Genomic DNA, 27,219 nt, shown 5'->3' on the forward strand with positions numbered 1-27,219 from the left:
CGTGGTTACGAGCAGCTCAGTTCTGGATGCTTTTTCTCAGCTTTTTTTTTTCCTGTTCAGTTCCTAGCTTTGAAAGATATGCTCCGAAGGTTGGATAGCAACACTCAGAGCTGGAGAAGACCTGCTGCAAGGAGCATCTTCCTTGCAGCTTCCTTCAATGATCCCTGATTTTCTGGTGCTAATGGCCGTTTTATAGATTTGGACAGACTCCTGTTTGCGATCTGAGATTTTCATCTTCGCAACAATATGGAAGATATTGCTGTGTTTGATAGCTCAAAGACTGTATTCTCTGCTGTTTCTGTGCTACAGCGCTTGAGCTTTGCAGAGACAGTGTGTTTGGGTTGTTCAATTACTAGATGTAGGTACAGTTTACCTAACTTTCTAGCTCATTTCTGTAATCGCAGCTGTGAATGTGAATTACATGTGAGTTACAATTCACATTAAGTGAATTGTCATAGGCTTATAGGAGGAGGCATCATTAATACATTCCTTTGCACAGGGGATTCTTTTTGTTTTCAGTATAAGGTGAGACTTGAGTGTCTACATAATTTCTCAAGGAACAAATGTTTTGCCACCTCTTTATTTCAGCAGCTGTGTTTGGGTATGTGTTTTGCAGAGTTTATTTTTTTGACAGGGCTATCTTCTAATGTGTGGCAAATGAAACATTCTTTTTGTGCCGTCTGGATTTGTTTTGGAGAAGAGGGAAGCATGCTGACAAGATTTACAGTATACGATTTACCATATACGTGCAAATCTCTGCTTGGACTGTGCAGTTGGTTCTACTTGGGAGGTCTTAAGGGTTTATACAGATAAGTATATTTTGCTTGAAAATGATACAACTATTTCATTGTATTTCAGGGTGAAGGCTGTCGCACTGTCCCGCTTTCTGGACACGTAGGATTTGACAGTTTGCCTGACCAGCTGGTTAATAAGTCAGTTAATCATGGGTTTTGTTTCAACATCCTGTGTGTGGGTGAGTATTTCCATTTTGGGAAGTTCTTTTGCTGAAAAGGACTTCTCTGCAGCTGGATGTAGTTTGTAGGTGACGAGTTAACAAGGTAGCTTTGATTTAAATTTCCCCCACTGTTCTGTCTATTTTCAGTAACAAGATTTACTGGTGCCCTGGGAAATCCCTGCTGAGGTTATGCAGTATGGCTTTCTACCAAGCAGTGAACCATAGAAATAAAATGTCTAAAATCGCAGGCTTTTATTAAGATCTTTATTTTCCTAGTATGTTTCAATTTCATGTTTTTAAAAGAAAATAGATACTCATGCCAGAGAACTTTATTCTGAGGTCTTGTTTGGTTAGGTATTGAATTATTATTGTAATTATTTTAACAAAATACCAGTCATGCTCCTCTTAAATCACTAAAAGCTATTTTTTTCTCCTCCCTTCTGTGCATACTTGAGTTAAAATAGTGTCTGGCCAAGCCTTAGCTGGTCAGACGATTATCCAAGCTGCCATGTGGTATGGATCTCAGCTGGGGCCTGGCGCTGTAGTAGGACTTGATGTCTGTCCCTGCAGCGTCTGCCCGTCTCGCAGGTCTTCCCCAGGGTTAGGATCCCAAATGGTCCCTCCTCAGAGGCACTCCCGAGTAATAGAATAAGTAATATCTTGTATGGCTTTGTTATGGTAGTTTGGTAAGGTGGATAAGGAAATTAATAATAGGCAATAATTGTCTGATAGGATGGTTAGTTTGGTTTACTGATGCCGGTGCCCTGCCTCTGGGAGCAGGAGGTTATTGTGTGGCCGTGGCTGCTCAGAGTAAGCCCTGTCAGCAGATGCTCCCAGCAGTGCCTGGCGTGACAGAGGGGAGAGCTGCGGCTGTGGATACCTCCTGGGGACTCATCTTAGCTGGTGGTCAGCTCTGCATCCGCACAAAGGTTGTCTGTCCCCTCCCGTGAGAGATCCAGTCATGGTATGGACCTGATGTTTGCCCAGGACAGGGTTAAGTCTGAGACGAGAGGGGTGGAGTGAGGAGAGGGGAGCAGAGCCCTGTTAAATGGAGCTGAGAAGAAAACTTTCCCTGACAGTGGCATTCCTGTGAAATGATAAACTTTGCTGACAAGTGGAGGTCACTGTCAGGCTGAGTCGCTAGGCGATTTCCACAGTACGTGAATGTGATATGACCTAGTGAAATTCTTGTCCCAAAGATTGAAGTCTTACAGTATTTCCTTTTGCATTTATCGAGCTGCTGTGTTTTTTTCTACAAGTTACAGGTGCAGCAGTGGATGCCTCCTGTGGTTATATGTTCACTTTGATGGGTGGAGAGGAGTTGAATGCCTCTGCTTTCCTCTTTGCAGGACAGAAATGGAACGCATTAATCGCTTGTTGATCTGAATAACAAGGACTCGCCAAGATCAAGGCACATTAGTTATTAATGTCAGTCTTCTAGGAATAGTAATAACACAGACATGGTCGATCTTGAAATAAATAAACTTTATAGAAAAATTTAATAAGCTTCATTAGGAAAGGATCCGCAAATCTTGAGTTGAGGAGGTCAGGCTTTAAAAAGACTTTTAAGAGTTGTCTGGTGCCTCTGTTAACTTGTGATAACAAAGTTAAACTCTTAAACGTCCTGGAGAAAGAAAACAAAAAGTCCTAGAATCCATCTGTCATTTATTCTGTTGGGTCTCACTTGTACAGCAGGAGTTTGGGGTGAAAAATTGAAAGAACAGGGAGCAAATGAGGATTGGAGTCACCAAACAACAAATAGGTGAACTGATCCCATACGCCACTAAGCATGATAGAAAGGCACTTCATTGCCCCCCATTTTTCAGCTGTGTCTGGCATCTGTTGAAGGAAAAATCCAATGACAATTTTGCTCTGCGCCATACTGGATCTGAGCCACCGATTCCTCCAGCTCCTGGTGGAGGAGCCAAAGAAAGCTTCAGAAATGACTCTTAGCAGCACGTCCAGAGAGGAGCAATTTTTAGCTCTTCTCATGCTGAAAGCTGTCTCCCCTTTGAGACTAGAGCCAAAGATAGAGTAAATGAGCAAAGCTCTCATAAGAAGTTAGGGGTTGCGGATGGTTTCTCTGATATTTTATTCCTCAGCACAACCATTTTCTTCCTAAAGCTTCCGTGATAAAATGTTAGTTGCCTCTTAGTTCAGTGCAAAGGCTGGAGAAGTATTTAATGGCTGAGACCTTCTGTGCTGACTGTATTTCTCAGTGAGATGGGGGAAAGAAAGAGGAATAGGCTGACATTTTTTAATGTAAACTTTCTCAGTTTTGGCCAGGGTAGATTATAGTTGCATTAGACTAGTATTCCATTATAAACAGGAGTTTCCCCCTTCCTCTCTCCCGGGATTTGCAGGGGATTTGTTTTAAGCAGCCTATTCAGTGCAATGAGAAACGGCTATTTTGTGGCAGAAATACCTTCTCTTTTCCCAGGGGCTGTACCACAACTGCTTGAGGTCTCTCACTAGAAATGAGTGAGTCCCTTGGCACGCGGGAGCTCTCACTGGCTGGGGAAGGGAGGAATGTGCACAGGTTTCCTTGTGCAGAGCTGCTGTCTGCTCTCCAGCAGGCAGCTTTCTGTGGGGTGATGAGCTGTACAGCCTGGAAGTTGCCCAACGGTTGTTTTTGTGGTCACTGGTGCAACCAGCTGAGGAGAGAACAGGGTTTCTCCAACCGAAAAGCCATTGGTCTCCTCAGCTCTCTCCTGCCCCCTCGCCGCTGGTCCCCCAGGGCGGACGGCGGCGGCTGGGAGCTGGGTAGTCCTCTGAGGCGCTTCAGCATCTGTTGTGAGCCCATATTGCTCCTCTTGCACCCACAGCCCAGCTTTTGCCTTGCGATGGGTGAATTGTGCGGCGTCTCTGTACACCTGTCAGATGAAAAGAACTATTTTTTCCTCTCTCCGTGAGAGATGGCCTTATCAGGCTGAGCTGCCTCAGGGCTTGTCTCAACAAACCTGCTACATTGGATTAGCTCCCATTTCTTCACATAAAAGGGCTGTGCATGTGTATACATTTTCTTTAAGATTGAATTATTTGATATCTGGAGCCACGGTTGTTAATCTTGTGAAGGACAGGATTACGGTTGGACTCGATGATCTTAGAGGTCTTTTCCAACCTCAATGATTCTATGATTCTATGACAGGTGTTGCTCTCTCGTGAAAGGGCGCTCTCGTGAAAGCTGCTCCATGCCTTTGAACAGGGAAATACTCCAACGGCTCCTCTGTCCTCCCACAGAGTTGATTGAGGATGATATGACTGGGGCCTCTTAAATCCTGAGTGATGTGGAGAAGGGGGCCAGCAAGCAGTTGTTTGTTGTTTCCCTTAACATGTCCTAGGGAAAAGCAAATTAAATAGCCAGGCACAAAAAAGGAGATATAGCTTTTGTGGTGTATAATTCAGCTTACTGCTGTGGGGTGCTTAGGATGCCAAAATTTCTGTGGAAGGAAGAAGCCATGAGGGTGCGTTGAGCACAAAGATACCCGTTTTGGTTTGGGAAGCTGGGAGCTTCCCAAAGGAAGGAGCATTTGCTGTGGGTGCAGCTTCTTCTGTTCCTCCACCTTAGCTGCTGGCCAATGTCAGAGACAGGTATGGTAGCACCTCACCTCCACCTCTCACCTCACCTCATCTCCATCTCACCCAGAATAGCTGGTGTTGGGTAGCCCTCGTGTTGCTTGCCTGCACAGCGTGACATGTTGCTTTGCAGTACTGATGGCAGGATCACTCACTCCTTGCAGCACTGGTGCTTGCTGTCTTTTGGCACGGGCTCTGCCTGGTCACCAGCTGGAGAGCCCCAGAGACTGTGAGCGACGTCCTGCCCAGGCGACGCAGGGAGCGCAGTCTGGTCCCAGAGCAGAGGATCTCTGTGGAGCAGCTGAAGGGAGGAGGGTGGTGCTTGTCCCAGCTGTGTTTTTGCAAGTGGTGCCACTGCTCCATCAATGAGGGATTTGATGAACTGTTTCCATCGAGCACATCGTGCATGTGCAGTCAGAGCAGGGAGTGTGTCTCAGGAGACCGAGAGGAGGTGTGGGGAGCCCGGCACAGTGTCTCTAGCCTGGCAGGCTGTCGGGAGTTAAGAGTGGATGGTGCCTTCTGGGCACTGGTGTAGTGTTGCTGCATGTCCAGGTGTGGTGTCTCTTGCCAATTTTTTTTTCACATCTCTGAAAATCGTCAGACTTAACAGCAAAAATCTGTCCTATGATGAAAGGCACAATGCTACAGCTTTTCAGCAGCTGTCAGAGCTTCCTGGTGCAGAACTCTAACAGTAAAGGTCACCCTCCCTGCCCTGTACTCCCCACAGCGCTTTGTCAGCCCTGCTTCGGGAGAGCAGACCACTGCTGGGTTGCATAATCCTTAAGTACAGTTTTGGAAATCAAATCACATGTGTGCCTATAAGCCTGACATCAGGAAATAATCTCCCTGCCAAGGACGCCTCTCACTCGGTTTGCACACACCGCTGCTTTTTCCACGGTAATTCTGCCTCCCTTAATCCCCATTCATCATTTCTGCTTTTTGGAGAAGATTCCAGCGCAGTTGGCTGGAACGAGCACAGACTACTTGTCCTTTTCATCAGACCATCTGTTCCATCTGGACTTCTGTCCTTAGAAGAAGCAGTTGGCACCACTTACATCTTCCAACCAGCAGAAAGTTGCCTCTGTGTCAGGCAGAAACTCCCAAGAGATTCACAAATTCTCCCTTCTGTCATTTTGCCCTTCAAAGTAGCACTGCTCTCTAGCTCTGGTCATATTTAACACAGCGAAGCACTTCATTAACATCTTCAATCTTTTACCATCTCATGTCAACTCCGTCAGTGTTAACATCGTGTTTCTTTTAGCTGAGACAGTCATTCCTCTCTCCTCCATCCTCCTCTTCCCTGGCAGGCTTTAATGCTGTGCCATGTCAGTGGGGTTACACAGCGCGGGGATGGGTGTATCTGCTGGCTGAATGTCATTTCTGGTGTGCGCACTTCATGTTTGAGACGCCGTGTTAGTGGCTGGGTGTTTTGTGTTTTAAACACAAAGTTGCAGGTGTTTGGATGGGCAACACCCACCTGTGGAAAAATGCCTTACCAGTTTGGATCTTCCCCTTCCAAAAGGAAAACCTCAGTGTGTGAATTCAAAGTTGCCTTTGCTGGCCCTGTGTAGCTGGCATGAGATGGAGTATAAAAGCACGTTCTATCTTAAAAATTTGCCTGCATCTCTGTGGCAACTCCTGGCCCCTCTGACAGTTAAAGTCACTCCTGCTGGAAACAACACATTAGATTGATTTAAAGTAGGCAATGATTAGCAGGTTCAGGATGTGTTTAAACAATAGTCTTGGCCTCACGTGAACACCTTTCGCCCTAAAGAAGGAGGGAGGCAGAAACGAGAGGTGCCTTACAGGGTGTTTTGTCTGCCCGGAAGCCTGCATGATTTACATGCGACCTCGTGTATCCGCTGCAGAGAGCAGCTCCCTGCCCTGGTCGCTGCTGCTGCTCCCGTCACCCTGTCCTGCAGTCCTGGAGGCGCGGGGCGTGGGTTGCTGGATCCGACCCTGCTCTGGGGCCCGCCAGGCTGTGGGACGGAGAGTGCGGGATGGTGGCACAGGAGGGGGTTTGCAGGCTGGTGTGTGGGCGATGCTGCCGCACCCCAGGGCTAATGAGCTCCCCTGTCCTGAGATGCCCCATCAGGGATCCTGGCATTCACAGGCAAGCAGGCAACTCCCTGCTCTGTCCCACCCGTCCCTTGGCAGGGGCTCTGGAAATGCTGCAGCCTTCTCAGGCTGTTTAGATTTTTTTCTTTTTTTATGCTGCTGTTTTCCTGGAATCCCTGAGAAAGGCCTGGTGTGTCGTGCAGGCTGTCTGCTGTTAACTCTCAAAATCCCTGTCCAAACTGTGGTGATGCTCTGGTCTGCTGTGCTTTGTGTACCTGCTCCCCATTTGGGGCAAATGGTACCCCAAAAGCCCAGACCATGAGATTCCAAGTTAATGAAGGGCTTGCTGTGATCAGCCATGAGTCTTCTGGATGGTCCAGCTCGTTCCTCCAGTGACAGAGGTAACCTTGTGCTTTGCTGAGTCCCCCTCCCTTCCTCCTGCCAGTGCACGCTGGTGTCGTAGATTTGGCTGATGCATTAACATAGCACAAGGGATTGCAGCAACACCAGCTCCTAGTGCTGACTCCCTCTTCTCTTTGGATTGCAAACAAGATTGGTGTGAAGAACAACGGGATTTGTGGCTGTTCTGACTGTAGCTGGCATCAATCGGTGATGGAGCACAAGCTCTTAGCTGGCTCCCAGGCAGCTCTGCAGCTCAAGGTGTACATTGACTTTTGAATGTTAATGAATCTTGCTGCCTCTGGAAAGATACTTGATATGTGATCCTGGCAATCAGAGACCGCTCAGTTCCTAGAGCAGTGGATGTTTGCCCTGCCCTGCCTGTCATGTACTTCAGCCTTGAGTGAGAGAAGTCCCTTCTGGGGCCAAAAGAGGGGAATTTGCCTGCTTGCAGGGATGAGGCTCGGAGTTTTGGATGGGGGAGGATGGGGAGGAGTTTCCCCTTGTTGAATTGGGCATTTCATGCAAGTTTGGATCTGTTGCAGAGCTCTAAGCCTACAAAAATAAGAAGCTCTTTTCTTCTGAGTGAAGTAGGAAAATGAAGTTGTCTTGGTTGGGAGCTGAGGGCTCGGGGAGGCGGGGGAAGGCTGTTTCAGCCAGGCACAGTCTCCCTTTGGTCCCACAGCAGGCTGGAGGAGCAGCCTTCGCAGTGGGTGGGGTTCGTCCGGCTCCTGAAGTTTCAGCAAAACCAGCTGGGCAGCTCAGAAATTGCTGTTTCCCCAAAACACAACAGCCCTCACAGGGCAGCAAACCAGACTGCTTACGGGTTTAGCACAAAGTCAGATCCTTTTGAGCTTGGAAAGCTGGCTGAGCGCGGTAAGGGAGGCTGCCCTGTGGAATGAGTGACACAGGGATTTGTTTTGTTCTTCCTGGGATGTATCTAAAACAACTTTAAGACTGGTCTCTGGGATTTGTCTCTTCCTTCCAGACAAGGAAATAGTTCCCTGTTGATAGATGGAATCCAAACAACAGTTCAATGCTGCAGAACTTTTGGAAGCAGATTTTGGAGTATTGTATAGCTTGTGTAGCCCCTAAAGTATGGAAACCAGATACTACAGAAAATGTCCCTTCCCAGTCTAGAAGGCTGATCCCCCAACCTAATCTGTTGTGGGTACAAGAAACCAACTGCACAACTTGCTGTAGGACTGGAACCAACTCTCAGTGTTTCTGCATAGAAGGAGGCTATTTCAGTGGCTGCTTATTAAAGGCATATTGATCTGGAGCATCTTTTTTTGGAAATGGCAATGAGCCCCATTCCCCTTCCCACTTTTTAATGAAAACAGCATTTTCTGAAGTGTAGTTGTGGGTTTATGCAGGATCTGAACGATGCTTTCCCCTTTGCCTTTTCACCTCTTCCTTTTCATCTCTATTTTCTAACGATATTAATGGCCATTAGACTGTGAAATGTAATTTGCCCGGAATACAGACCTCCCATTGTACATGGCTTTCAGCTTGCCAGACGATCCCTTTGGAACATGAGATCTGCTTTCATCTGCTACAATTTCACCCCTGTTAACGTTTGGAAGCTGAAAGGCCAAGCCATATTAATATTCAACAGAACGTTTCAACTCTTTTTCTCCAATAGGGGAAACTGGCCTTGGTAAGTCCACCCTCATGGACACACTTTTCAACACCAAGTTTGAAGGTGATCCAGCATCTCACTCACAGCCTGGGGTCCAGCTGAAATCCAGTACCTATGACCTGCAGGAAAGCAACGTCAACCTCAAACTGACTATTGTGAGCACAGTGGGCTTTGGGGATCAGATCAACAAAGAGGACAGGTGAGTGAAGGAGGAGAGAGGCTGTATCGTGACCTGGTTTTCTCATGCAGGGTCTCTCCCTGTGCCCTAGTTGGGCCAGACTGCACTGTAAAGTTTTCCTCCTTCCTTCTTATGGTTTGTCCTTGTCATCTCTTTGGGATGGGACAGGTAGAAGAGAGGACAGAGACTGTGGTGTGTCAGCACTGCTTCAGCTATCAAAGCAGTTTTTCTCATGCTGTCAGAGCAATATCTGCCCTGCTGGCAGCCTTCTGCCCGAATTCATCTGGTGGGGAGAGCGGAGAGCTCCAGGGCATCTGTGCTTGTTTCCTTGTGCTGTGCTGACCGCAAGCTGCCGACCAAACCACTAGCGTGGTCTAGCGACTGCTTGGCTTAACAGCCACTTCTGGCAGGGCTCTTCCATGTTGCCAGAGGAAGCATGGTAAATGTGCAGTGAGATACCCCGGGGAAGCATCTCTGGCAGCTCATGTCCCAGCGTGGCTAGAGCGTGGCGGTTAAGGGGTGTGTGATTCCACCATACTGTCTCCAAGGTGCATCTTCACAGAAGCATTGCAGATGGGATTTGCTTTGTTGTGGGTCTGTTAGATTTTCTTTTTAGTTTTGTTTAAGATGCACTGATGTCCTTTATGTTGTGAGTCTGACAGGCTCTGTATTTCAGATGGCCTTGCAAGGGAGTTGCAGGGATTTCCTGCCCCGGAGCACTGGGCAAAGGCAGTACTGAATGGAGATGTGTCTTCCACCTGCAGGACTCGGGGCTCTGAGAGCAGCAAGCTGTTCGCTCCCTGAGTGCAAGCAAGGGTTACACACTGCTGCGAATGAGTCTACATTATCCTTCCTTTTAAAAGTCTCTCACCCTCACATTTCAAAGTATGAGAGTCCACTTTCCCTGGAGAGTATGGTGTGTCTCGTGTCCTCTGCTGAATCTCCAGTACTGTGTTTTGTCAAACAGGCTGCTAGAGTCTGATGTAGGACCACATCTCCTTGTCAGTAGTGCAACTTTTAAATTTCTTACGGGTGGGTAGGAAGGGAGATTGGGAGAATTGGTCTTGGGAAGTGAAATCTAACAAGCAGCTTGTTTCTTAAAAGCAAGTAAAGGAGCACTGTCTGTTTACCTCTCTGACTGCAAGATGTATAACACTTTTTTTTTTTCCTTTCACCAAAGCTATAAGCCCATCGTTGAGTTCATTGATGCTCAGTTTGAAGCCTACTTGCAAGAAGAACTGAAGATAAAAAGGGTCTTGCACACCTACCATGACACCCGTATCCATGCTTGCTTGTACTTCATTGCTCCGACAGGCCACTCGCTGAAATCCCTGGACTTGGTAACAATGAAGAAGCTTGACAGCAAGGTAGGCGTGTTTAACTCTTACTGGGCAGGTTCGCCATGCGTGTGGTGGAAAGGCTGCTGCTTTTCCAGGGCACATCTCCCCGCCTTGAATAGCCCTTATGCTAGTGGAGATGACTGGGTTGCAGATAAATCCTGTAGATTTACTGAGCACTTTTAAGTTTTTGTAAGTTGTATTGCAGACTTGGAAAAACTCCCTGGAGCAAAGCTGAGGACTTCTTACCACTATGTTCCTTTCTAGGTGAACATCATTCCCATCATTGCCAAATCTGATGCCATTTCCAAGAGTGAGCTGACCAAATTTAAAATTAAAATCACAAGTGAACTGGTCAGTAATGGGGTTCAGATCTACCAGTTCCCAACAGACGATGAATCAGTGGCGGAGATAAATGGGACCATGAATGTAAGTGACTCAGCGCTTCCTCCTCTTCCAGAACAGCACTGTCACTGCAGGGATTGGTGGCCCGTATTGGGGTGCTTCTTAAATCCACTTTCCCTTTTATTTTGTGTCTTAAACCCAGAGGATTTCACAGGGATCCCATCCTTGTAGTGTCATCCTAGGCTAGCAGAGCCTTGTGGTAGGCTACTGCCTCTCTGGTGGGCTTTTCTAGTCAGAAAACAGACGGTCTTTTAACCCCTTCCTCGTCCTAATGCATATCTGTTGAGGGACACGTAGGAAATGGGATAGATGGTGAGGCCTAGCTGCGCAGAGCAAGGACAGTCCCGGCTTATGAATTAGTCAGATGGGTATTATCCATCTAGTGTGGGGAGCAGGCTGTCTACAGACATGCACATCTCTGCTCCTCGCCCTGCCTTTTTCGCACCAGTTTTGCTCTCCTGGGCTGGTGTTTCCTGCGAAGCCCTGCCTCCACGGGTGTCTCCTCTTGCCTGTGGCTGTCCTTGCAGCAGAGCCCCTTCAGCTGGCCAGCTCTGGGACTCCTGTCTGCACTGAGTTGCTGTTTTATTATTGATCAAGTTACTTAGCTGGGTCCTTGGTCTGGTTTGGCCTTTTGGCTCTGGTGCTGTTGGTCAGAATGGATGGACAGGGGGATACAACGAGGCTGGTTAGAGCAGTGGCTTCCCTTGAGCTACATTCCAGTGCTGATGTGAGTAATACAACACAAGGGTGGGATCAGAGGCCCATCCAGCCCAGTGGCCCTTCTCTTCCCTAAACATCTGCTTTTGGTCACTTTTGGAGTATATAAGAAGAGAGGGAATGTGTACAATGCTTCACTTCCCCCAAATACTTCCCTAACCTCTAACCACATTCAGCTCAAGGGTTTCTCTAGATTTCTGTCCCACGCATCACCTGATGCCCCCCCACCAGTGCACTTCCAGGATCCTGTGGCAAGGAGTCACACAGCTTAACCAGCAACATGTGAAAAACAGTACACAAATCGGGCCAAGCATCTCTCGAGGTGCCTGCAGGTGCTCGTTCTGGCTCTGGTGTTCCTGGCATTGTGGCTGCCTGTCTGTGGCTCCCTGAAGATGGAGCAAGCTGTCCCTTGGCCCCTCTGGTAGTGCATCCTGACCATGCTCCCCTTTTTCCAGAAGGCTTTTTACAGGAAAGCAAGTAGGGGAAGTTGCTTGCTTAACTGCTGTTGATGAAGTACAGGTCTAGCTGACATGCTTTTGTGTCGTCTCTTGATCTAATATTGATAGTTGTAGAGTTTTGTGGAGAGGCCTGAAAGAAACATGAAGTTTGTCGTACCATAAGAGCTGTCAGTTGTGGTTTCCTGGTCAGAGTAGTTTTGTGATGGCATCTTTCTCAGTGCTTAGCGCTCTCACTGTGCAGGACTACCGTTACTCCTGGAAACGAAGATGCAACGTCACTCCATCCTCAAGGAACCAGAGGTGTGGTGACAAAGGGAGAAGTTCTCTCCCCTTGGCCCTTCTGAGGGTGGAGGTAACCTCTGATCGTCTTTCCTTTCAGCCATTTACATGTATCCTGGGAGGGAACTGCTGTCTTGGGTCACAGATGTTCTAGGTTGTGTCAGCTGCTGCACAGAGAGATCAGCTCTTTAAATCCTCCATTAAACTGATATAAATCATAACTACCAGGTTTATGGGGACTAAGCAGGCCAGACTCTGAATCTGATCAAGGCAATTTTGCAGACCTGGAAAACTTGTATTTTGTTAGCAACATAAGACAAATCTGCTTATGCTTCAGGTCAGGAGATGAGCTTGTGGAGGGATCGAGACCAGTAAAAGAGCCAGGATGGGTTGATTTAGGTTTGTGACTTAAATTGCCAATTTTAGTCATGTTTAAAATTGAGGAACAGGAACCTCTGATTTAAATCAGTTGCCTTAACCTTTGTGTTTGTACTTCTCTACAGAAAGCTTCATTGTCTTTGCCTGTTACAGATCAACATCTTTGAAAGGTTATAAATGCAGTCTTCATGCTTAAGTAGTGCTTCTTGCTGACCAGCAACTTCTCTGGAGCAGTTACGTTTGGATTTTTTTTTCTTTTTTAATTACAGAGAAAATTGAGACTGGTCTTTTGATTACTTAATGTTTTGCTTATAACCTGCATTAGTTGTCTTTTGCATGAAAAGTAAAATTAAGCTTTAAAATATGCAAACTCGCTATTTCATCTGCATTTTACTTTATTATATCCACTTGTGCCGGATGCATTAGGAATTTTTTTCCAGAGTATTTTGCATTCCAAATTGGCTTACTAAACACAGAAAATATTGCCTGATTTGGCAGGAGTTGATTAACTGAAGGATTTAAAATCTGTGCCATCATGATCAGAAACAAAAGTATTTAACCATGAACAAAGGCGTCAAGTGAAGTATTTAGAAAATAATCAGATTAAACATATCTTCAGAACAAGATGCCTGATTTTCCTTGAAACTGATTTGGTCTTTTTGAGAATCCCACCAAGCATATATTTACAAGTTCAGAGAAAACACTGTCCAAAATTCTTTAGGTCTCTTCCCATCTGGATTTTATTCAAATAAGAAAAACAAGCGCTCCTATTCTTTCAACTCCCTATTGGCTTTTCCATTTTGAATGGATTAGTCTACTGAAAAAAATATTCTTCCTGCACCTGCTAGTTAAATGAAACCACATGCAGCTACATGAGCTGTCCCACATGGTGGGAGCTGGGACTTCCTTGCTGATGGAAGAAGGAAATCACCAGCACTTTCTCCCTGGTAAAGACAGCAGCTGAAAGGTTGGTACCAGTGGAGGAAGCGACTCTGCTGTTGAGGGTAACCGGGCCCATGGATGGCCGAGGTTCAGGCTGTGCCTGTGTGGCCATAGCGTGGTGTTTCTGCCACTGTCTCAGGTTGCTCCTCTTGCTCCCATCTCTTGCTTTGTCCCTTGGAAATCCCCTTACTTCACTCTCCCAGAGATCTGGATATGAAGCAAACAAAAAGCATTTACACCTGTGGGAGAAGCCGACCATGGGATGTTCCTCATGGACAGTCTGAAGAAGCCAGCAGGGAGGTCTGGAAGCTCTCGCCCAGAAGCGGCAGGATGGGAAGAGGAGAGAAGTGGGCAGCTCTGGTGGGCTGTGGAGGAGAGGGTCACCAGTGGGGAGCACATTGCCTCTAGCAAACATTCTTCTGATCCTGTGTCCTGGATGGGGAGCGACTGGCCTGAAACCTCAGGCGCCACAGAACTGCGATGGCTTTTCCTCTGGAAATAGCACTGTGTAGGCCTGCAGAGGAGGCTGTAGCCTTTGTGGGGTTTAGTACCTGGCCGTTTCAGAGTTTCCAGCAGTTGGACACAGGTACAGACCAGTTCCAGCATGTCCCGTGGTGAGGAGCCCGACCTGCCATCGGTGAAGAGCCCACCAGTGCCTGGCAGTAGCCAGCATGTCCCCACGGTGTGATGTCTCCGGTTCCTCCCAGAGCAGCCGAAGGTGGCATGGGGCCCTTGCTCAGCCCTGGGGTCTCTGCTTGCCCTCTCCCCCGTCAGGCTGCCTGACAGTGGCTGCACAACAGGACGCCACATGACATGCAAGGCCTGTTTGCAGCCAGTGGAGAGGCAGAGACCTGCTCAACTGGGACTGCTGATGATTCTTCTTGACCCCATGTGCAGAAGCGTTTGTGGATAGTGCTGCTGCTTGTGTGTGGTCTGTCCTGAAGGCAGGAAAAACTACAGCTTGTAGAAACGAGGCAGCAAATTGTTCCTTTGAAAGCTGGCTAGGGGAGTTTCCCTCATGTTGTGGTATGGAGGCTGTTCAGTTGAGACAGCTTTGTTTCCTTCCCCTCCAGTGTTTTGTATCCCCCGCCCTTTGCGATTAGACAGCCTCCTGCTGAAAATCAGATGCCTTCAACCTGGGAGACCACTTTCTTTTCTCTGCTGCTTGGCCTCTCCCACAGGGAACTTACCCTGCGCAGAGCAGGCACAGCTCCGTGCTGGCCTGTGTCCCTCCAGGTGCTAGCGCATCAATGTGATTGCAATGGTAACTTGGCACGGAGAGTGACCTAGGAGGCCCCGGTGCGCAGAGCCTCTGCGTGGCCCAGGGTGGCCCCATCAGACTGACCACAGCCCCACTTAATCTGCGTGTGTCCCATGTGAGAGCTGGGAGGCCAAGGGATAAAAGCTGAAGAGCCCACCTTTGTGAGTGCTTGCAGGTGGTTTTACTGTATTTGCAGTTGGACTATATGAGCCACGCTCTGAAAGCAGAAAACATCATCTCTGAAATCTTTCGCTTGTACAAGCTGTCATGAACTTGTCCAAGTTTTCAGATAACCTGTGGAATTAAAACTTCACTACCTGCTCTTGACAACAACCCAGGGTCACTGATCTCCCACATAATTGGCTTCCTGGGGCCCTTTTAATTGCCCAGAACTCAGCGCACTTTAAAAGCTCTAGCTAACAAATGTCACTGCGCAAAACTCAGCAGAAGGGGTGGGTGCAGGGAGCTGGCAACTTTATTTTTAAGTGCTGAAACCTTGCACTTGACTTCTTTGCAGCTTGGCAGAATGCAATATCATTCGCAGGAGCAAGCGGAGGTGGGGAGAGATCTCACTTATTGCACAACAGATAAATGCAGCAAAGTACGATAGCAGTGTCGGGGGGATTTGCTTGGCTGCCTGAGTTTGGGGAATGAGAGGAGTATAAGGTGAGGTCTTCTGAACCTCGAGAGATGTCGGGAGTGTTTCTGTTCCAACTCTGCTGAGCTTGCACTGGGCGATTCTCTTACTTTTTGCCTTCTGCAGAGAGACTATCTATCTTCTTTACTAAGAAGTGACTTTTTTATTTCTGAGTTTTTGAAAAGGAAATCCCTCTTGTTCTTAGCCTTCACGTACTTGTAACAACTGTACTCTGTGGAGTGTGTGTCTTGGCTTGAAGAGTGTAACAAGGCACAGTTGAGCTAGTGGTACAGCTCTGCTCTGCTGTCCCCAGGATCCTTCCTCATGGGTGTGATCCCCGGATTTGGCATCCTTTGTCCTCTAGCTATGCAGCCATCTAGCAGTGGCTGCACGTAGCATCAACATCATGAGGACTTTATAAAGCCATCAGCACTCCTTTGGGTTTCTCAGAACCAGTTTTGATAAAGGATTTGGGAGGGGGGTGCTGAGGGTGGGCCCCAACAGAGCTGCAGGAAGTGTGAGGCACTATGGAGTGTTAGCATGGGGCAGGCTCAGCACAGCCCCAGGGAATGCAGAGTCCTTCCCAGCTCAGCCTGGGGCAGACCTCAGGGCACACATGGATGCGGAGGCTGACCCGGAGCAGGGACATGTTCAGCCCTTCCTCACCAGGGCTGAAGCAAGCAGGGAGGAAAACTGTTACTCTGGGGGTGAAGGAGGGACTTTGATCTCATGATCTGATAGAGCGAGTTGTCTTGTGCTCCAGTGTGAGCTGAGGGAGTGGTGGGGGGATAAAATCAAGAAGGCTCCAAGACCTCTTTTATTGCTTCTGTGCTTGTGCAGATGTTCTCCTCAGCCGCGGCAAGCCCCTGGGACAGCACCGCAGTCAGAGCCGCGCAGCACGTTGTTCAAGCTGTCATTCTGATGCTAGTCTTGCACTGGCTCATCTCACCTGAGACCCTGTGGCTGGGAGGATCAGTCAGGTAGAGGATATGGAGTGGTAGCACTAACAAGGTTTCCAAAAAGGACCCTCCCTTCTCCCCCCTTGTCTTGGGCTAGTGGCCAGTGACTAGACTCCCTGAGATTAGCGTGTGCATAATGACTGTCTTGCTCAGTGGCTGTGCTAATCTCTGTGTGCTGGCAAGTCAGCCAGAGTTGAGAGGGACTAACGTGGGTATCATTAAATGTGTTCCAGGCCCATTTGCCGTTTGCAGTGATCGGGAGCACGGAGGAGCTGAAAATAGGAAACAAAATGATGAAAGCTCGTCAGTACCCCTGGGGCACAGTGCAGGGTGAGTTGAGCCCTGGGATTTTCATGGCATGAATGGTGACACTTCTGCCAGGAGGCGGTAGGCTCTCATAAGAGGAGCAAGGGCCTGCTGGACTTTAGTATCTCCCTGGGGATTATCCTTTGGTAAATCTGTGTGTCAGGCCTATAGTGACAGTTTTCTCTGCTCAGAAGGGCTGTTAAACCTGTTGGAGGAGTAGACAGGTGTGAAATGTGGGAAGAGACCTTTGTTTCTGTCCCCATCTTACTCCTTATCATGTCTTCTTACAGTGGAGAATGAAGCTCACTGTGATTTTGTGAAGCTGCGGGAGATGCTGATCCGTGTGAACATGGAAGACCTTCGTGAACAGACCCACACACGCCACTATGAGCTGTACCGGCGATGTAAACTGGAAGAGATGGGTTTCAAGGACACCGATCCAGACAGCAAACCCTTCAGGTGGGATCCCTGGAGGAGACAGGAGAGCTCGAGAGAGGCATTGTTGGATGCGCTGCATGTGTGTGTGTGTGTGTCCTTGAGAGAGCATGTAAAGAACCAATGCAGCAAGAAAACTGCCAGGTCAGATAAATCCAGACTTCAGCAAAGGTGCTGGCTGAGTGAGAGAAGGTGAAAACACAGAGAGAGTGTGCAGGATTGACTGAAACTGCAAGTATAGGAGTAGAAGTGTCTGTGCTGCAGAGATACAGCAGTGTCCCTCTGAACTAGTGTTTGTGGCCAGCTGGTCTCTTTGAATTGCCCAACATTCAACATACAGAAAAGTGCAATAGCTTACAGACCCCAGAAACGGTTGGATAAAGAAGACCTCAGACACACGTGGGTGGGTGAGTGGCAAATGTGCTGTGGGCAAGCGATATTCATGGTGAGGGCCTGATTTCAGAGGCTCAGGGGAAGCAAGAGTTTGTCCCGAGTTATATCATTGGTGGATGCGCTATGTGTGTGTGTGTGTGTCCTTGAGAGAGCATGTAAAGAACCAATGCAGCAAGAAAACTGCCAGGTCAGATAAATCCAGACTTCAGCAAAGGTGCTGGCTGAGTGAGAGAAGGTGAAAACACAGAGAGAGTGTGCAGGATTGACTGAAACTGCAAGTATAGGAGTAGAAGTGTCTGTGCTGCAGAGATACAGCAGTGTCCCTCTGAACTAGTGTTTGTGGCCAGCTGGTCTCTTTGAATTGCCCAACATTCAACATACAGAAAAGTGCAATAGCTTACAGACCCCAGAAACGGTTGGATAAAGAAGACCTCAGACACACGTGGGTGGGTGAGTGGCAAATGTGCTGTGGGCAAGCGATATTCATGGTGAGGGCCTGATTTCAGAGGCTCAGGGGAAGCAAGAGTTTGTCCCGAGTTATATCATTGGACTTTCCTTTCTTTTTAGCTTACAAGAAACTTATGAAGCCAAAAGAAATGAGTTTCTGGGGGAACTGCAGAAAAAGGAAGAGGCAATGAGGCAAATGTTTGTCCAGAGGGTGAAGGAAAAAGAAGCAGAGCTGAAGGAGGCTGAAAAAGAGGTGAAGACTGCAGTACTTGTCTCTTCATGGTTGTGAGTGATAGATCCACTCCCAAGTAGGTAGCTGCTGCCAAAGCACTTTCTGCAGAGTGTGGTTTAAGACTTTCTTATGAAGAAGTCTAAAGTTTAACCTGGGGTCACGGGGACATTAAGGTGTTCATCCTGTAGGACAAAACTAGATCACAGTGCTTGTAGTGTACAACTTAACTGCACCATGAAAGTGCCATAGTCTTGATTCTGATTAAGAGTTGCAGTGTGGCAAAATTCAAAGAGAGAAACAGCCCGATACAAGCTTGTTATATAAAAAATATACCCATACAACTTGCTTAGCGTTGTGAAAAATCCATTAATTTACTGACCTTTAAAGCGGAATAAGGCAGAGACCCCTGGAAATGGATTAAATTTTTTTTACAGTTATACTCTCCCAATCCTCTATTGTTAGTCTGTGCAATGGTGCATCACTAGAATGCTGCCTGGATTGTAAGCTGTTGTGGAAGGAGACTGTTCCCTGCCTTTTGTCTACACAGTGTCAGCTCAGGGAGCTAGAAGTGATGTAGAGACTAATGGAGACTTGCAGGCTCAGATCTCATGGGATCCTTCCATCTTCCTCTTTTCCTGTGAACAGAATATCTGGTAGTGCTGGGTCCTGCTCACCTCTCTCCTTTCCCTCTAGCTGCACGAAAAGTTTGATCGCCTGAAGAAGTTACATCAGGATGAAAAAAAGAAGCTAGAGGATAAGAAGAAGTCTCTGGATGATGAAGTAAATGCATTTAAACAAAGGAAGACAGCAGCTGAATTGCTCCAATCTCAGGCTCAGCAGGCTGGAGGATCGCAAACTCTTAAAAGAGATAAGGAAAGAAAAAAGTAAGTTGCTAACCCAGTGGTATTTGCTTTTTGGTAATGGTTCTCCTTCACTATTTTTCTGGATGTTCATACCTCTCTCCCAACCTAGCCAGTCCTCTTCAGGAGAAGGTTTGCAGCCAGATTTAATCCCTAGTAAGGCTGAGCAGTGGCTGGAAGCATTTTACCTTTAGCTGTCATCTTGAAGAGCAGAGAGCGGTGCTAACCTCCCTCATTGCTGGCTGACAGCATGGGAGAGGATGAACTTGTTCTTAGTCCCTGAGATTCCCTGCTCCTCCCTTGGTCTGTCAGTGCCTGTAATGAAGTGGAACAAGATTGGCTGCCAAGGCTAGGGTGTAGGTAGCAGGACATCCCTGCTACCCCCAGAGATGAGTGTGTCCTGTCTCAGGCTCTTAATTGTTTAGGTTGGGAAAAAGCTTACACTGTGAAAATTATTCAGGGACGCTAATAGTCTTGAATTCTGTAATCTGCAAAATGTAAGGCTGCAAAATGAGGGGACAGGTCATAGCTCCTTGTTAGCGCTAGTACTCTCTCCAGCCTTAAATCAGCTTTTTGCCCTCCACAGAAACAGTGAGAGATACTGCATGGCTTTAGCAGGGGTTCCCCATGCCAGGGACTGGTGTAACAGGATCCAGCCCCTCGTCAGGGTCCTGTGATCTGGGCTGTCTGCAGTGCGCGTGCCAGGCTCCTAATACTCTGCAGTTGCTCAAGAGCAATGGGCTGTACAGCTGAAACAGGCCTCCCAGTTCACCTAGCAATGAGCAGTTCCTTTTCTTCTCGCTGTGGTACGTTTCCCAAAATGGAGTGCTGTGCCACCTTAGCACGTGCACAAAGAGCAGTATGCAGATAAACAAGGGTCTGGTTTCTATACCACTGCCATAATCCCCTCTCTGCACATCCCTGGGGCAAATCCAGAGTAAATCTTGCCTGCGCTACGCAGTCTTAAGTACATGGAGAAGTGCTGTTAATATGAACAATATGGCACGTGCCCAAAGAGCTGACAGGACTCTTTGTCAGGGAAAATAGCCCATGACCGTTAAGCTTGGAATCAAATGAGACAGGAGAGGAAAAACCCAATAACCAGAATGAGATCCTGGTTTAGTCGTCTTAGTTTTGAGCTGGAGCTGCTTCAATGTCAACATTCTTTTGCGATGAGCAATTAGTGCTCCTGCCCTTTTCTCGCTTGTCCGTTCCTTTTTCCACTGCGTAGTTTGATTTGCTCTTTTGAATTACCTTCAGGGGGTTTTAATATCTTTTCATACTGAGGAGCCTGAGACTGACTGGGGACAGACTTCTCTCCCCAACCTGGACTTTGTGAGGAATACACAACTGAGTTCTTTCATACTTAGAGCCCTCAGACATCTGCACACTGAGGACTGCAGACTTCAGCCCTGAGATCAGTCAGGGTCAGGAATGCAGAAAAGGGAGACGACATGCCTTATAGTATGAGCAATTAGTCGCTGTGGTCCAAGTCACACTCTTGTTCCTAGAAGCAGTTCTGATCTCAGAAGAGCTCCTTGACACCAGGCACATTCATATGGAAGAGCATTGGTACCGTCCTTGTCAGTTAAGGACACAGAAAGGCACAGAAAACTCCATGAAAGAGATAGGTCAGTGCTTGAGTAGGGCTTGGGAAGATATTAGGAGGCCTCTCTCTCCTCCAGGAAAATAGCTGTGTTAGAAATGGTGCTGCTTTCTTTACTCTATAACTTCTCCAATTGTCCTTAATGATTCATTTCAGTATTTAGATCATAAATATCTCTAATAATCCATGAATTTCACAAGCTGTAGCTTAATTGTATTTGTTTACTACTGGCTGGCAGTACACTAGCCTTTTTCTTTCACAGGTGACTCTTCTAAACCCAAGCTCTGTAATTTGCACTAATCATGACTTGGTTTCTTTTTTTTTTTACATCATTATCATCATTATATTAGCTCTTACATGTATGCTGTTTTACAGTTAGCTGCTGTTTGGCTGCATGGTGCATGAGGCACATTGTCCTGGTAAGCGTCATTAACTAATATAGACCTCACAGTGGGATCAGTTACATTTCCTAAAAAAGCAGACCCTGTGCAAGTCCAGAAGCCTATAAGTATTATCTCTCTCTTCCTCTGCTTTCACCCTTACTATACATGCTCTATCAGTCTCTTTCTACATACACAGTTGTCGAAAAAGGATGCAATGAAGTTTGTCTTTAAAGATTCTGCAAAGTAAAATGCAGAGAGGCTCAGTATTAGGACACTAGGACATGAAACGTAGAAAAATAAGGATTAGGTCCTCTTCCTTTTAAACCTTCCCAGCACTTTGTTGGCTCCGTTTTCTTTACTCCATCTCCCTTAGAAATAAATTACATTCTTTAATCACATAGGCCATGTTGATACTATGGCAACAATTGCTATGGAGATGTGGTGCTGATGATAAACCCAGCTAGCCTGAAAATGTCTTTTCCCCTTCTCCTCCTTCCCTCCCACCCCTCCAAGTTGTAGTGTTAACTTGTGGTTACAGTGCAGGTGAAGGTAGATGCAAGACTAGTTTCTATCCCCCCCCTTCACATACTAACAGATGGTAAAATCTGCCAAACCTGGAGCTTTCCTTTGTCCCAAAGCACCAGAGAATCACCAAACTCTGTGTGTGTATGAGTGTGTGTGTATGTATGTATGAGAGGGCGTTAAAGAAGCTGCTGCCAAGTAACCAAACCAGTATTCACCTGCTGACCGATTATAGTTGATTGTCCAAAACCACAAGAGATGATGGGCTGAGCATTTAGCAGATAATGAAGGCTCTGAAGATAGACTGAGAGACTTTATGACATTTTTAACAGTCAAATGGGTCACCCATGGATTGGATGTTCAGTTGTAGCGGACAGACACAGACCCACGCTCCTGGGAGCCATGCCAAGCGTGCCCACGGTTAGGGTAAGGCTAGTGGTAGAAGAGGGCTGTATTCAAGATGTGTCCAGAAAGCCTGCCAGAACACTTTGCCCCTGAATAAGGCCAGCATCTGAGTTCCTGAGGAGTCTTGCCAAGGCGTGGAGAGCTCCCACTGGAGCAGAGCCCTGTCAGTGGTGTCATGCTGTGACTCTGCTCTGCTCCAGTTGCTGTGCCTCTGTCCAGAGTGTCTCTGCCTTCATGTGAGCAGGGATCTAAGTTGGCCACATAGTCATAGGCAGGCTTGTGGAACAGATAAGGTTGCCTGAAAGGGTTAACAAACCTGGCCATAAGCAAGTGTCTGCAGTGCAAAGTGCCAGCATCTGTTGTAAAATGAAGGCTCATTTAAACAAAGATGCGTAAGAAATGCACCTGCCTGGCAGGAGAGCAGCATCCTCATTAGGGTTATTAGTTAAACTGCTAATGACAGTGGTCTACTTACAGCTAGGTTGACTGTGTTTAATTGAGCCTTTTTAATTTGCTGTTGATTCTCTGGTGAGAGGAAAACCAAAGCTCCCACAGGAATGTCTTGCTTCTTGACAGAGCAGCAATACTTATTATCCAAGGCAAGGGTGACAGCACCCCAGGCTGAGGTGTGCAGGAGAAGGGACCTGTTGGAACAGCAGCACTTAACTATAAAATACCCTAAAAACTCAGCCTCGAGTCCACCCTTCCCTGTAGACAAAGCTAGGATTTACATTCTCGCCAGGATACAGTCCAAACTAACTTACGGTCTGCCCTTAAATAGGGAAAAGCTGATTCCAGGATTCCTTCCCTCTTAGCTCCACCAAGGGAAATGGAAAACAAGTAAACATTACGCTGTCAGTGAGAGGCATTTGAATTTAATTTCAATGGGACGTTCCACTTAACAGAAGAGCTTCAGAAGGGTCTTGCACTGACTCGAACTGGAGCTTGCAGTCGTCTTGAGCAGTCCGGTTGAATGAATGTCTCTGCTGCCAACGGTAACTGTAAAACAATGAAAAGAACAATTCTCTGCTTATCAGGCTCTGAATGTGGAAAAATAAGCTCAAAGAATAACAGTGCTCATTCTGGTGCTGAGTACAAAGGCACGGCTAAAGTGCAGTTAGAGTGAACATTACTGATTTTTGTTGGGTTTGGATTGCTTTTGGCAGTCCTCGTAACTGTACACTGTTGTGTGCCGGGCTTTGAATCAAATGAAGTTCTTTGTTCCCGCTATACAAATGCAGACAGTGCCTTTTTCAATGGGCATTTGTCCTTGCTAAATTAAATATGTATATATGGTACTTTTCCAGAATTCAGAAAAATACTCTCCATATTGATCCATAAAGTATTGCAGGGCTCCACTGTTTTGCAAGGATACAAACAAGTCACAGTTGATGAGTCCTGTAGCTTGCAAAACTGTGGAAGGATTGTTTTAGACAATAAATTTGGTTCATCCCACTGCTGAGTGTGTGTGCGTGTATGCATGTGTGTGTCTGCATAAAGCATGTTTTGTAATCAAATTAAACCTTATTAACACTTAGCAACATTTCTTTTTGTGTGTGTGTGTTAGGAAACATTTATGTTCTTATTTTGTTTTTTGTCATTAATCCATAAAACCATTAATCTGCCTTTTTCTTTCATTTTCAGTTCGGGTTTCCTGTAGAACCTTTCCCTTCACACCAGAAGCGAATGCCCCCACACTCGGTTAACATGCAGCTATGCCATTGTGCCTGTTTGCTCACCTTTACTCATTGCTCCCTTCCTGCGCTCACCATTTTGTTTTAAGCAAGAGTCCGCACTCTTGGCTGTTCTGGGTTATGGTCGTTCTTGTGAAGAACTCAGCAATAGCCTTCGTGGAACTGGCAAGAGATGCTCATTGCTGATACCTCTTCGCCTTTGGGCAGTAGCGGGCTGCCGAGCGCTCGTAGGGCTAGTGTCCCCTCTGCTCCATTGCTCGGCTTTTTGTCTTTCCCTCCATTTTGTGCGAGGGCTGCATGGTAAGAGAGCGCGGCTGCTTGGTGGTGTGCATTTAGCCCCTGTCGTGGGACCGCTGTGAATGCAACCTGATGCTGCCATGGGGTGGGACGTGCCGTCTCGAGAGACTGGCTGCCCTCTCCCCTTTTCAGTTTGCTGTATCTAACCCCTCATTACCCCTCTGTGCTGCCGTGTGTGACTCAAATAATTTTAAAGGACTTTTTGCAAAACTTGACATCCTCACAGGCGTGGGCCTGAGTCCAAACCTCTAGTCCCCCGGCTTGGGGGATTCTCAAACTTGGATCCACGGTTTGCAACTAAGTGTTCTCTGAATGCTGCAGGGGTCACGAAGGATCTCTTGCCTTGTCTCCCTCTCAGTGTGCTGGCCTGGATGCACATCCTGGATCCAATCTCAGGGAAGGCTGGTCACCTTGCTGTACATATCAGTGTTTGTGAAGAAAGACGATGGTGTTTCTTTGACTTTCTTCTCAGTGATTCCAACAATTTCTGGTTTCAATGCAAAAAGTATTACCTTTATTTTTTTTTTATTCGGCATCTGTTTAGAAGTGTACAGATGCTGGCAGGTTGCTTCTCGTATTTTCTCTTCAGCAAAAGCCTTGCTTTACTGCAAGATTTGCACTAAAAAGGAGGGTGTTTTGCTCACTGGGGCCAGGAGTTCACTCTGGCCAAGCGCAACTGTGGTTTGCCTGCAGGTGTCTCCTCTGTGTATTTCTGGATGAGTTTTGTTTTTAAATAAAGACTTCATCAGACAGTGAATTCTGGTTAACATTTACTTCTTTTGTTTTTTGTTTTCTTTGCCCTTCTTTTACAGTAACCCATGGCTCTGTACTGAGTAATTACCCCTGAATACAGTGGGCCGGAATGGACCTTCATTTACTTGTTAAATCGGAGGGTCTAATAAAACGTGACAGCATTTCAGCTGTGACCTTTCCATGGTGTTACCCTTGCTCTCTCCTATATCCTCATTGTGATTCTGTCTTTACTATGTACTGGTGGTTATTGCTTTTATTAAACAATGTAAAATTAGTCCTAACAAGGTTTTGGATGCTGCAACTTTAAATCCTACTTTTTTTTTCCCCTGCAATTAATGGATTCCCCTTTCCCCTGGCCCCTCTCCACCCAGATAAATAAGGGATGTGGAAATAAGTTCTGTGAGTTATTTTTGCTGGCGAAATAACAACGCAGTTTAAATGTATTTATTGGTGACGTTAAAATGACAACATCACCTTAGTTTAATTATCATATAGTTGAGAAATAAAAAACTCTTTTCTCTTTATACTTGGTGTCATTTTCATGACATCATCTATCTTTTTTTATTTGCTTTTATTTTTTCTTTTGCTAATTCATGCTACCTGAAGACTAGCATGTAATCCTCGTTTCCATTTCAGACTTGCTTGTTGTGACCCTGATCCTTCAGTCGCACTGTGTGCAGGCTCAGTTCTCTGTATGTGGGTGAATCCACAGGTCCTGACCCTGCTGAAAGATCAGGATGCGTGCTGCCAAATAGTTTCAACAAAAACCCTTCAAATCCTGGGTTTTTGGAAGATAAGCACACCTCAGACCTAGCCGTGATAGGTAATGCTGGTTTTAGCGCAAGCCGCTGCTGAGAATTTTACTAGAAAGGTAGTCTGGATGATGCTCAAGCCTCACGAACAGTTTCTGCGTACGATGTGTTAGCCTGGCTAGCTGCTCGCGGCAGCAGCAAAGCTTATGCGGTAACCCAGATCAAACGACGGTCTGGCCTCCGTTTCCAGCAATCAAGGCAGTTAAAACTCTTGATTGCAATGTATTTTCTCAGGTATTCTGTTTCACCATAAATACAATTTTATTTCCCATAAAAGTCTTTGACTGTTTTGTGTTGTGGGTTTTTTTAAGCAAGTTAAAATAATTTGAGTATTTACTTCTTCCTCTACTGTTGAATGTCGGCCTGCTCCCAAAACCAGTCAGTATCAGTTTGTCAATGATTTCTAGATTACCTGCTAAAAGAACCATTTAATGTGGCTTTTTTTTACCGTACCGCAGGTCACTGGCTGTTCTTCCTGACCATTTGCCTTATTAGAATGTTATTTGAAGTTACGTAAAGTCTCTTTAAAGACTTTAAAGAAAAAAGGTTTTTATTTGTGTGATTTCCTTGAAGTACTCGAGGGTACCACAAGGAGGTTCCATCTCTTCTCTGTCAGCTGTTTTCATGTTGCATCTCTTTTTCCTGCTTTTTGAATGTCTTTCTCTTTTTTGCTAATCTTCTGGTTTTTTTTCTCTTTTTCCCCTTTTCTCTCTCTGTAGCTTTTTTTAATCTGTCTTCGCCAGCTGCACTGGGTCTGAGGGAGAAGACTGCCACTTCTAGAAGAGTTTAAGGGTCTTGTGTCTGGGGAGGGGGGGAACAAATCTTCAGTGTTAGTGTCTTGGAAAGAAGCTCTTTTACTGACTTGCATGGTATCTAAAATTGAAGTGTCTTGTAATTTGTGTGACAAGACAGCGTAATACGGGGGAACTGGTTGTTTACCTGGAATTTCGAAGAGCAACAGAAATGTGATGTTTGGACTAACGATGTAGCGAATACATTTTCAAACATTGTAATGGGCATATTTTTTTTTCTAATTTTGTCTTTAATAATATAAATGTCATGGGCTTCCACGAGGTGTCGAAGCCTAAGGAATATTTTCAATATGCTGTTGTTTGATTGGTTTTGGAAACTGTGCATTCAGAGTCAAAGGAAATACAAACATGGTGCAATTTGCTCTGTTGGCAGCCACGAAACATTTAACAAAGAAATAAAGTAAGAAGAACTGTGTGTTTTCATTGGTGTCCTCCTGTGTCTCACCACCTTATTAAACAAGCTCCATCGGCTGGTGGACGTGGGTCGAGTGGTGCTTTTCTTTTTTCCTAACTAAACCTCCTCTTGTTCTTTGAAGTCAGAAAAAAGTTAGCAGCATCAGGAGGGAGAGGCGATGCTGACAGCTGGTATGATAATAACAGCGATCCATCCCAATCCCCCGTGAGTAGGGTGCAGTGTCCTTAGAGTGTGCTGGAGCCAGCCCTCGCGCTTCTCGCTCCTCCGTCCTGCCCCGCTCTGCTGACTGCATGCTTTTCTGAGCTGCGATCTTCTCTTCCCCCTTCTCCTGGTTTTGTTTCCTTTTTACAAATGGAAGTGCGCGAGAACGGCACCGAGTTATATATTTACACGACAAACACTGAAGAACCAGCACTGTTTAGCCTGATACCTTTCTAACTTTAATGCAAATTTGAAATAAAAAATACGAAAGCCTGCCTGCGTGCTGTCGTGTTTGCTGCTCGCGCGTCCGGGGCTGAAGGAGCTCGCAGGACAAGGCGAGCTCTGCCCCGATCAGCCGGGTGCTGGGCCTGGCGGGTCGGAGCCGCTTTAGGTGGTCGCCGACGAGAAGAAAACCCAGCGCCTTCAGGGCGGGTGCGCGGTTTCGGCGGCGGGTTCTCTTGCCCC

The 27,219-nt window shown here is 46.6% G+C and overlaps 1 protein-coding gene across 6 annotated transcripts; it reads left to right on the forward strand.

Annotated features, from left to right (window-relative positions):
• The first annotated feature begins 861 nt into the window (after positions 1-861).
• SEPT6 (septin 6) lies at positions 862-27,026 on the forward strand. 6 transcript variants are annotated; one of them, XM_019471034.1, is made up of 10 exons: positions 862-973; positions 8,634-8,829; positions 9,989-10,175; positions 10,413-10,574; positions 16,415-16,511; positions 16,778-16,946; positions 17,883-18,015; positions 18,688-18,878; positions 20,836-20,879; positions 23,415-24,542. In XM_019471034.1, the coding sequence occupies exons 2-9, from the start codon at positions 8,663-8,665 to the stop codon at positions 20,837-20,839; spliced, it is 1,110 nt and encodes a 369-aa protein (XP_019326579.1). In that variant the 5' UTR covers positions 862-973; positions 8,634-8,662; the 3' UTR covers positions 20,840-20,879; positions 23,415-24,542. The 6 variants fall into 6 exon arrangements, with proteins under 6 accessions (XP_019326579.1, XP_009273596.1, XP_009273594.1 ...); XM_009275321.1 differs by lacking the exons at positions 20,836-20,879; positions 23,415-24,542 and adding an exon at positions 26,046-27,026; XM_009275319.2 differs by lacking the exons at positions 20,836-20,879; positions 23,415-24,542 and adding an exon at positions 24,574-25,996.
• The last annotated feature ends 193 nt before the right edge of the window (positions 27,027-27,219 follow it).

This window comes from Aptenodytes forsteri, unplaced genomic scaffold (assembly GCF_000699145.1).
Source record: "Aptenodytes forsteri isolate BGI_AS27 unplaced genomic scaffold, ASM69914v1 Scaffold143, whole genome shotgun sequence".
In the NCBI taxonomy this organism is placed as follows: domain Eukaryota; kingdom Metazoa; phylum Chordata; class Aves; order Sphenisciformes; family Spheniscidae; genus Aptenodytes; species Aptenodytes forsteri.

What these genes read in the sequence shown, in the direction of transcription:
- SEPT6 (XM_009275317.2), top strand. Translation starts at nt 8,663, where the DNA reads ATGGACACACTTTTCAACACCAAGTTTGAAGGTGATCCAGCATCTCAC. An exon ending in CCAGACAGCAAACCCTTCAG is followed by an intron (nt 16,947 to 17,882) that starts GTGGGATCCCTG and finishes CTTTCTTTTTAG; the next exon opens with CTTACAAGAAACTTATGAAG. An exon ending in AGAGATAAGGAAAGAAAAAA is followed by an intron (nt 18,879 to 24,119) that starts GTAAGTTGCTAA and finishes TCTCCCTCTCAG; the next exon opens with TGTGCTGGCCTGGATGCACA.